This window comes from Triticum urartu, chromosome 4 (assembly GCF_003073215.2).
Source record: "Triticum urartu cultivar G1812 chromosome 4, Tu2.1, whole genome shotgun sequence".
Classification (NCBI taxonomy): domain Eukaryota; kingdom Viridiplantae; phylum Streptophyta; class Magnoliopsida; order Poales; family Poaceae; genus Triticum; species Triticum urartu.
The window spans coordinates 10,574,466-10,585,740 of record NC_053025.1 but is presented as its reverse complement, the minus strand read 5'-3'; the positions used below and the strand labels follow the sequence as shown (position 1 = coordinate 10,585,740).

At 46.8% G+C, this 11,275-nt stretch overlaps 1 protein-coding gene across 1 annotated transcript; it reads left to right on the top strand.

The window, feature by feature from the left end:
* Positions 1 to 6,992: 6,992 nt before the first annotated feature.
* On the top strand, positions 6,993 to 9,146 carry LOC125553392 (agamous-like MADS-box protein AGL66). Its single transcript, XM_048717179.1, has 10 exons — positions 6,993 to 7,198; positions 7,332 to 7,385; positions 7,481 to 7,499; positions 7,588 to 7,649; positions 7,777 to 7,804; positions 7,890 to 7,951; positions 8,038 to 8,137; positions 8,225 to 8,278; positions 8,422 to 8,582; positions 8,676 to 9,146. Exons 1-10 carry the CDS (start codon positions 7,014 to 7,016, stop codon positions 9,010 to 9,012), a joined length of 1,062 nt encoding a protein of 353 aa, XP_048573136.1. The 5' UTR covers positions 6,993 to 7,013; the 3' UTR covers positions 9,013 to 9,146.
* The last annotated feature ends 2,129 nt before the right edge of the window (positions 9,147 to 11,275 follow it).

Below are 11,275 nucleotides of genomic sequence, written 5' to 3'. Positions count from 1 at the left end.
GTTGGTGGAGTCGTACACGCATCGATTCAGATCGCGGTCGATTCCGATCTAAGCGCCGAACAATGGCGCCTCTGCGTTCAACACACGTACATCCCGGGGACGTCGCCTCCTGCTTGATTCAGCAAGGGGAGAGGATAAGTTGAGGGATAACTCCGACAGCACGACGGCGTGGTGGTGATGGAGTTCGTGGTTCTCCGGCAGAGCTTCGCCATGCGCGACGGAGGAGGAGGAGGTGTTGAAGAGGGGGAGGGCTGCGCCAGGGGAAGGTTGTGGCTGCCCTCCCACCCCCACTATATATAGGGGCAAGGGAGAGGGGGCTACCCCCCTAGATGCATCTAGAAGGGGGGGCGGCCAAGGGGAGGCTTGCCCCCCAAGCCAGGTGGGGGGCGCCCCCTCTAGGGTTTCCCCCAACCCTAGGCGCATGGGCCCTTGGGGGGAGTTGGCACCCAGCCGACCTAGGGGCTGGTTCCCCTCTATATTCAGCCCATAGGGCCCTCCGGGGCAGGTGGACCCTCCCGGTGGACCCCCGAAACCCCTTCGGTGGTCTCGGTACAATACCGGTAACCCCCCGAACACTTCCGGCGACCGAATAATGACTTCCCCATATATAAATCTTCATCTCCGGACCATTCTGAAACTCCTCGTGACGTCCGGAATCTCATCCGGGACTCCGAACAACATTCTGTAACCACACACCATTTCCCATAACAACTCTAGCGTCACCGAACCTTAAGTGTGTAGACCCTACGGGTTCGGGAACCATGTAGACATGACCGAGACACCTCTTCGGCCAATAACCAACATCGGGATCTGGATACCCATGTTGGCTCCCACATGTTCCACGATGATCTCATCAGATGAACCACGATGTCGGGGATTCAATCAATCCTGTATACAATTCCCTTTGTCCATCGGTATGTTACTTGCCCGAGATTCGATCGTCGGTATCTCTATACCTCGTTCAATCTCGTTACCGGCAAGTCTCTTTACTCGTTCTGTAATGCATGATCCCATGGCTAACTCCTTAGTCACATTGAGCTCGTTATGATGATGCATTACCGAGTGGGCCCAGAGATACCTCTCCGTCATACGGAGTGACAAATCCCAGTCTCGATTGGTTCCAACCCAATAGATACTTTCGGAAATACCTGTAGTGCACCTTTATAGCCACCCAATTACGTTGTGGCGTTAGGTACGCCCAAAGCATTTCTACGGTATCCGGGAGTTGCACAATCTCGTGGTCTAAGGAAATGATACTTGACATTCGAAAAGCTTTAGCAAACGAACTACACGATCTTGTGCTACGCTTACGATTGGGTCTTGTCCATCACATCATTCTCCTAATGATGTGATCCCGTTATCAATGACATCCAATGTCCATGGTCAGGAAACCATGACCATCTATTGATCAACGAGCTATTCAACTAGAGGCTTACCACGGACATATTATGATCTATGTATTCACACATGTATTACGGTTTCCGGTTAATACAATTATAGCATGAACAATAGGCAATTATCATGAACACGGAAAATAATAATAACCACTTTATTATTGCCTCTAGGGCATATTTCTAACAATGTGTTGTCATTTGATGAATGGGATCACATCATTAGAGAATGATGTGATGGACAAGACCCATCCGTTAGCTTAGCATTATGATCGTCTAGTTTTATTGCTATTGCTTTCTTCATGACTTATACATATTCCTCTGACTATGAGATTATGTAACACCCGACTACCAGAGGAACACCTTGTGTGCTATCAAACGTCACAATGTAACTGAGTGATTATAAAGATGCTCTACATGTGTCTCCGAAGGTGTTTGTTGAGTTGGCATAGATCGAGATTAGGATTTTTCACTCCGTGTATCAGAGAGGTATCTCTGGGCCCTCTCGGTAAGACACATCACTATAAGCCTTGCAAGCAATGGGACTAATGAGTTCTTTGCGGGATGATGCATTATGGAACGAGTAAAGGGATTTGCTGGTGGTAATGAGATTGAACTAAGTATGACCGACGATCGAATCTCGGGCAAGTAACATACCGATGACAAAGGGAATGAAGTATGTTGTTATGCGGTTTGATCGATAAAGATCTTTGTAGAATGTGTAGGAGCCAATATGGGCATCCAGGTTCCGCTATTGGTTATTGACTGGAGATGTGTCTTGGTCATGTCTACATAGTTCTCGAACCCGTAGGGTCTGCACGCTTAACGTTCGATGACGATTTGTATTATGAGTTATGTCTTTTTGATGACCGAAGTTTGTTCGACGTCCCGGATGAGATCACGGACATGACGAGGAATCTTGAAATGGTCGAGAGGTAAAGATTGATATATTGGAAGGTTATATACGGACACCGGAATGGTTCAGAAGAAGATCAGAGATTTTTTGGAGTACCGGGAGGTTACCGGAACCACCCGGGAAAGTTATTGGGCCTAATGGGCCATAGTGGAGGAGAGGAGGCAGACCACAGGAGGTGGGGCGCGCCCCCTTGCCCCAATCTGAATTAGACAAGGGGAGGGGCGCGACCCCCCTCTTTCCTTCTCCTTCTTCCTCCTTTCCCCTTCCCCCCTCTCTGTTGGAAGGAAAGGGGGGGCTAATCCTACTAGGTTTGGAGTCCTAGTAGGACCCCCCCTTTGGCGCGCCTCCCCCTTGGCCGGCCTCCCCCCTCTTCTTTATATATGTGGGCAGAGGGCACCCCAAAGGCACAACATCAATTGTCTTAGCCATATGCGGTGCCCCCTCCACCGTTTACCACCTCGGTCATATTGTCGTAGTGTTTAGGCGAAGCCCTACGCGGATCACATCACCAAGACCATCACCACACCGTCGTGCTGACAAAACTCTCCCTCGACCCTCTACTGGATCAAGAGCTCGAGGGACATCATCGTGCTGAACGTGTGCTGAATACGGAGGTGTCGTACGTTCGGTACTTGGATCGGTTGGATCATGAAGACGTTCGACTACATCAACCGCGTTACTAAACGCTTCCGCTTTCGGTCTACGAGGGTACGTGGACACACTCTCCCGTCTCGTTGCTATGCATCTCCTAGATAGATCTTGCGTGATCATATGATTTTTTTTAAATTACTACGTTTCCCAACACCAGTAGGGAGACATATGCAATCAAAGAACGACTGGAGTATGCAGTTGTCATTTTTTTCTTTTGCAAACATTTAATACGTACTAGTTATCTTCACTCACAGAAGAATATTCAGTAATTCCAACCCTCACACGCTCGCATGCTCACATTTATAAAAATGATTATAAATGTGTCAATAATTAGAGAAAAAACATATGAATGTTCGCAGCTAATGTGTCTACAAACCCCCCAAAAATTAGATACAAATTCAAAATGCACATTGAGAAACTAAAAGGCAGATATTTAAAAAAGCCACTATTCACATATGGATTTGTCTTTTTTAAATGAGAAACTGAAAATGTAAATTTGTTATGGTTGGTAGACACATGCCTTCTGAACATTCACAAAAGAATCAGAATTTTGTGAATTAATTTTTTTTGGAGGTTGGGATCGTGTGAGCATTTAATGGATGGTATTACCAGATAATTTCCCTTGACTCACTTCATTACGTTCTTTAGATTCACTCACTTAATTAAATGGCCCTCATGTATGAATTGACTAGGCCGTCAGTGATTTATTTCTGAACAAATTCTAGTTTGCTGGATCAACCATTCTAAATACATAAAGATACTACTAGTCTGCAGCGCATGACAGCCTCTTTTCTTGCAATTGCAAAGTGGTGGAAAAGAAATTGTATTTGAGGCAATAATATCAAGGGTGGGCCGATTAGTGCGAGACCGAGTGTGAGCCCGCATCAGGTGTTGTTATAAACGGGCCGACCCAGGTAGCTTTCATCTTAGTTAGTACAAGAACAATGCGTGTGCGTTGCAACATGATATAAATACTCTAGTACGTTAGCTTGTGATTTACCTGTCAATAATAATGTGATTATGTAAATAAATGTTCATCAAATTCTAACCATGAATTACTTTATATTTTGATTAAAAATTTGGTAAGTAAATTAAAATGGAATTGGCTCAGAAGGTAAGTAAATTAAAATGATTGATTAACATATACATGGAAGGTTTGACGAAAGGGTGGTGGAAAGAAAGGTGAAATGGGAACCTTATGTTCTTTTTTAAGCAGTAGAGAAGATAAAGATTTTCCCTGTTTTTCATTCATTTTTTTGTTTTTCTGTTGTTCTTATTTTCGGAAATATTGTAAATTACTATATTCCAAAAAACCATATAAAAAGTTATATACCTTGAATTTAGAAAAACATTAACACATTATAAAAATATGCTAACTTAATTCAAAAAACAAAATAGATAGAAATAAAAAAATGTTCTAACATTTTAAAAACATTAACACGTTTCAAAATGTATTTTACACTTTTAAAATGTTAAATATGTTGGTGTAATTTAGAAAAATGTTTTATATCAAAAAAATGTTGGAGTATATAGAATTTTATAAAATATCCAGGCATTGAAAAATATGTCCATGCAGTATTTTTAAATGTTTATAAAATCTAAAAAATGTTGGCATAGTTTATAAAAATGTTTTATATCACTTGTGAAAAATGTTTCAACGTATATAAAAATGTTTTACATGTACTAGAAAAAATGTTCATTAACATATGTTTGAAAAAAAAGTAATACTTTATCTGAAAATTATTAAATATTTTTGTTTGGTTTATACAAAAAAGTATATTGTTTAATAAAAAATAGACATAAAAACATGTGTTCGAGTAAAATGTTAATCATGTATTTGGAAAATATTAAACTTGAATAACAAAGTGTTTCTTATATATATGAAAAATGTACTATGCATATGCAAACTATACTCTTTTGTCTGAAAAAAATAAAAATATGAAAAGAAATGAATATAACGTCCACGTAGTTTTAAACTGATTATTGCCTTTCAAAAAGTTTGATGTGTATTTTTAATATGTTCAACATTTATTCAGAAAATGTGTAAAAAAATTCTTAGAAAATGGGGTATACACCTCGGATCATGGGGTTGACCAAGCCACACACGATGGCCCTGACCTAAAGAATGCGCAAACTTAGCTAGATTATGAGCTTCGCTGTTTGAATCTCAGCTCCCAAACATAAAATGACAACTAAAAGTAGCAGCTCTCTGAAGAATCTCATTAACAATAGTAACGTATTTCCCTTGATTGCCGCAGAAAAACGTTCAAAACAGTTGAAGTAGAAAACCTGATGTACAGTAATGCGCCCGCCATTGACCCCGGTCGCCAGAGGGGAGGCCAGGGTATATTTCGCATTAAGCAAGATGTGCCCTTGCACAACCCCTAAGAAAAAGAGAAATGTTTACAATTGGCGAGCCGGCCGAAAGTTCGGCCGGTCGCCTCGCTAACGATGCGTGTTGGGGTTGCGCACAGATGCCACGTCACGCTGGCCAAACCGCACTGTTTTCTTTTTTATTCCCTTATCTCTTAACTCGCGACCTCATTCACTCGTTCCTTCGTCTTTACTTCCGTCTCTGATTTCTCCACTGAGCTCGCCTCCTCTTCTCTCTTCAGACCTCCCCGTCTCCACAGCGCTGGCGCACCTACAACCCACCACAACGGCAGCGCTGCTATATAACCACACCCCCCCATCTAGTCCTAGTATGCGGGAACCCAACGATATGCGGCGCTGAACCCCGTCCAGCAGGATTTTTGCTTCAGCCGGCGATGGTGGTGGCTGGTGGCGATGGCGGTGGCGGAGAATAAGCTGCTTTTTTCTTGATTTGTTTTTGCTGAAACCGTGTTTGATTTTTGCTGGAACCTGCTTGCATTCTTGCTGCAACAGGGAGATGATAGTGCTCGGCGGCAACAACATGGCCGCCATGAATTGTTTTTGCTGGAACCAACAATCTTTTTTGCTGGAACCAACCTTTGCTTTTGCTACATCGGAGAAGACTATGTGATGGGAATCAGCTGCATCTAGCGATTTTTTTGGTACATCCGTCATCAAATTTTGCTGGAACCAGCACGAGCGTCGGCCACACAACCATCGCATGACGGAGCTACAACCAGGGGGGAAATGCTACAACCGGTGCTTCAATTTGCTACTGTCGGCATCTTTTTTTGCTGGAATCAGTTGAAAGTAGGCGCGGAGGAGCTGCATCCAGCAATGTAATTTGCTACATCCCGCATCGATTTTTGCTGGAACCAGCACCAAAAAATGCTTCCACCAAAGTTTGTTTTCTCTAGACCATCGATTTTTTTGCTACAACCACGTTTTTTGTTGTTGGAACCAGCACCCAAAAATGCTTTCACCAGAGTTAGTTCTTGATTCTTTGTTGGATGAGCGACTTTTTGCTACAACCTTATCTTTCAATTTGCTGGAACCAAGGATTTCAATTGATTCCACAGGGGCGGCAACACAGAGCAATTTTTTCGACAACTTTTTTTGTCTGCAAGCATCGACAGAGAGCGATGCCATCGAGCACGGCGGCGACTTTCGACGGTGAGGGCAAACGGGGAAGGCGACAGGGGGCGGCCGCCATGACCTGCAGCGGTGCTTTCTTCAGATCTGAAAAACGTCCCAGGGTGACAAGCGCCGAAAAAGGCGCGATCCGACGGTTATGCGGGGCGCATCTAACGGCCAGGGTTGGACCGGCCCAAAGTTTGGGCCGGCGCACCGGCGCAAAGTGCTGCCAAAAAAAATGCCCTGGTTGCCCGAAGCCGCAAGCGACGCATCAATGAGCACGGCACGGGACGACATGCACGCTGCATGCAAGCAAAGCAAATCACAGGGCAATCGCCGCCGCTGCGTCAGATCTTTATTAGAGGTTCTCGGCATATGCGCCAGGGCAGATCCGTCTCCGCCGCTCCTACGAGCGCTCCCCCCCCCCCCACCCCCCCCCCCCCCGGGCCACGCACGCTCCTACCATCGCCACCGCCATTCACCTCCTCCTACCACCCGCCCCTAGCCCCGCCCCGCCCACCTCACCTCGCTGACCGCCGGCGACGACGATGGGGCGCGTGAAGCTGGCCATCAAGCGGATCGAGAACAACACGAACCGGCACGTGACCTTCTCCAAGCGCCGGAACGGCCTCATCAAGAAGGCCTACGAGCTCTCCGTCCTCTGCGACATCGACATCGCCCTCCTCATGTTCTCCCCCTCCCGCCGCCTCTGCCCCTTCTCCGGCCGCCACGGGTCCGTCCTCCTCTCCTCTCTCCTTTGCCACAGCGCTTGCTTGATTGAACCCCCTTTTCGTTTCCGTTTCTGAGACTCGTGCGTGCATGCATGCATGGCCGCGCGCGCTCGTCGATCGTTCGTCGTCCTCCAGGGTGGAGGATGTGCTTCTCCGGTACCTCAACATGTCGGACAACGACCGGGGCGAGTGAGTGCCAGAGTTCACATATATATGCACCGTGTAATGAACTTCGATCGATCTCCTTTCTCAAACATTTTGGTTTCTTCGTTTCACCACCGCAGGCCCATCCAGAACCGGGAGGTAAGAGAAGCAAGAACTAGCTCGTCTTCATCATCTTTTAAAAACTGAAAATAGGAGTCCAGAGGCTCGTGTGACAAATCCGATGCAGTACCTAATCAGCATGCTCCAGAGGCTCAAGCGCGAGAGCGACATGGCGACACAGCTAGCAAAGTACTATGCATTTTACCTCGCTCCATTTTCCTCTATATATTCTCGTTGATTTCACGTATCAAACCGGCTCAAATTATTGTATTTCACGTCACTGTGCATGTTTCCTTTTCCTGCTCGCAAATTTCAGCCCGGGGGCATTGAACGAGAAGATAGAGGTGAGCTTTTGCATTTTGTAACCTTATTAACTAGTGACAATGAAACCATCATATTAACTAGCCGATTTCTTCCAACGAATTGCAGGAGATTCAGAAGGAGATATACGCGTGCCAGCAGCAGCTGCAGATCTCCGAGGAACGCCTCAGGTACAAACCAAGACCCGCGCCATTTAGCACTTTGTTCGTGCGGTCGCGACCTTGATCGTGTTCGTCCGTTTTCTGTGTGCGCGCATGCTGTTCGAGCCTGACCCCGCCGCGTTCGGTTCCACGGGCGACATCGACAATTGCGAGAAGTTCCTCATGGAAATGCTCACCCGCGTCGTCGAGAGGAAGGTACATATCATGTCAGGTACAAACTTGTCGCGGTTTCGTCTGCAACTCATCTCAAATAATTTGGTCTGTGCAACTATCGAGCTGCAGAACTACCTGCTGAGCAACCTGGCCCCGTTCGACCCGACGGCGCCCGGGATGCAGGTACGGCGATCTTCGAGATCACATTTAAATGCGCAGGATCCCGGAGCTACAAATGCTCGGGATACTACGTAGGAGCAATGCTATCAATGTAAAAGGATTTATGCATTTTATCAATGAAGATTGTGTTTGGCGGTGCATTGTAGGGCGGGAACGGGGCGCAGATGTACGTGCACGCGATGAAGACAGAAGAAGGCGGCGGCATGGGCGCGTTCGCCGGCGACGCCGCCGCACTGTGGGGCTCCGAGGACGGGCAAAACCCCGGCCACCAGATCTTCGGCGGGACTGACCCGATGATCTACCTCAGGCACGTGCACATATAATTGCCACGTGTACTACTTTGCGTACGCACACGGGCACACCGCAACCTCACACGTCATTTTCTATTTTGTTTCGGCAGCGACCCGGACGTGTACGACGGCAAATCTCAGGTGGCAGGGATGCACGGCGGCGACGGCGACGTCGGGGGCACCAGCCAGACGGCGGATCCGTGGCGGCAGGAGTTCAGCTGCACCGAGCTGCTCTCCACGCTCATCCCCAACACGCCCTTCCCTCTCATGCAGCACTGCCTGGGCCCCGACGACGGCAATTACCTGCCGGTCATGGTGCCGGCGGCGCAGGACCAGCTGGAGGCGTCCGCCAGCTGCTCCTACAACATGCCCACCAGCGACGAGAGCGGCACGCCCGTCATGGCCTACGACGGCGGCGGTGGCGTGCCGCCGCCCAACGTCGGCTGATCTCACATGCATGCATGCTCACTGGTCCTATCTACATCTATCCTGACCTAAGCATGGCGATCAAGCTCAATCGACTGTAAGCTACGTAGGGCTACTGTGTTAGTGGTGACGCACGCATCATACGCGTGTAATAATAAGAAAATAACTCTACAACGAAATCATATTCAAAATAAATGCTTAATAAAATTCGCAGATGCTGTGGATCACTCACTTAAATTCGCAGTGATGATTTATATTTAAAGTGCTTTATACATGCATCATACTTCCCAGCAACACCAGACAGCATTCTTTTTGCAGAATTTGTATTGAAAAAATCCTTTTCCAATTTATAGATGCTGCTTGGAAGGGATTAGGCCTCTTTTTTATATATTATAATAGGAGTAAGTAGTATACATAATAATTCCAGAGAGTAATAACAGAGGAGCAATCTGCTTTGTAGCAGGGTGTGAAGCCCAAGGTGTCGTTGCTGGCAGTGGCAGTCCAGGCTGCAAGACTGAACTTCAACAGGGCTGGGTCAAGTGGGCGCAGACAATGAAACCTTGGCGATCTCTGCAGCAGAGAGGGCTCCACAGGCTCGACATGGGCACTGGGCGCTGAGACCTTACATAACCAGGATTCAGTAGTGACCACACACATCCAAAATTACAAATGGTACAGCAGTATTCAGGGTCAGCAGAGAACTCAACAAGATTCTGAATCATGTCAAAGGCAACTGTGCAAGACTGCATACTGGTTTCAGTAGTTTGTCTTCTCTAAGAACCTTGATGAATAGAGTTATTTCAAAAATAAAAAAAACTTGATGAATAGAGTGATAAACAAATGAATAAGTATATGAAAAACTGTAGGTGCATTAATGGTAATGGGTAGGAGTGGAACATGAAGTTGCTGACGCTCGTCTTTGACCAAGGTTTGTATTTTTATCGCATCTGAACCAGATAGCTGATATTCGGCCCTTTCAAAAGGTCAGACAAAATGTCTGGCAAAACTGGCAAAACCAAAATTTGAATTTTGAATGAAAAGGGGTAATTTGGTCATAAATTAAAATCAAGTAGAACAAAAACATATATCAAACTCATGTACATTAGGATGACAAATAAATATAATGTTTAGCAGCCTACCACTGGGGATTGAAAATCAGCATCAAAGATTTAACAGTCCAACATAACCCTCATGAGACAAGATTGTTAAATTTCAGCCGCACTTCACTTTTCTTGGCTGAAATCCAAGACCTTGGTCACAACAAGCCATATCTCGGTGGATCTATAATTTGTGACGTACGAAGTAAAGTCAGGGGACCTACAAATACCTTGACTTGTCTTCGCTACACTCGGAAAAGCAATCAAAACATTATTTTATCTACGGTGATTATCCACATTACCCGTTGCACCTCTGTGATTTGCCTACACTATTTTATACAAGGAAGTAGCATTGTAGCTTCCCGGCCTTTCCTCGCAAATGTTAGAGGAGCTGGTTCCTCTCTCGATAGGCTTGCACCTCGGATGTAGCGTTGGCTGTTGTCGAACGATGGCTCTTGGAGCCTTGTGCCATCATGACAAACCATATCCCGTCGAAACATTAGTTCAGTGTAGGAAATTAGTTCTTTTCAACTGACCGATTTTAGATGACGCGTCAACCGTCTTGCATGCTGGACACATGTCCCGTGGAACCCACACACCGCTTCCCCCCTCTACAAGAGCCTAGTTCACTTTGTTGTCTTCTATGTCAATCCAATCATCTCAAAGCTCTCCTCTCCCCATCGCCCTACTCCTTTCTCCTTCTCTACCAGCACACACAAGGCCTTGCGCCACCACTGTCACCGCTCTCTGACCACCACGCGTGTAAGATCATCTCCAGCCGTTGGCCCCTCAGGGGGCGCCTAAAATCGTCGCCTGGGGGCTAGCCGGCGCAAAAAAAGGGTCTGGGGCGAGTTGGTCCCGAGTCGCCGGCGCAAAAAAGGGCCTGGGGGCGAGTTGGTCCCCAGTCGCCGGCCCCAGGGCCGCCCCCAGACGCGTCTAATTTTTTCAAAAGAAAAAAACGTTCGGCGAAGTTCGGTTAAACACGGCTAAATTTCGGCAAACTTTGGCATATATTAAACATGTTCGCGACGTGGTACATAGCAAATATAAACTAAAAAAAAGAAATCGCTGAACGCGGAGTAGTCGCCGCCATCCTCGCCACCTTCGTCGTCGTCGGCCTTCTCCTCCTTGAGGCGGCGGTCCCTGCTGGACCCCTGCCCGGCGTCGCCATGGTGGACTGGTGGCGG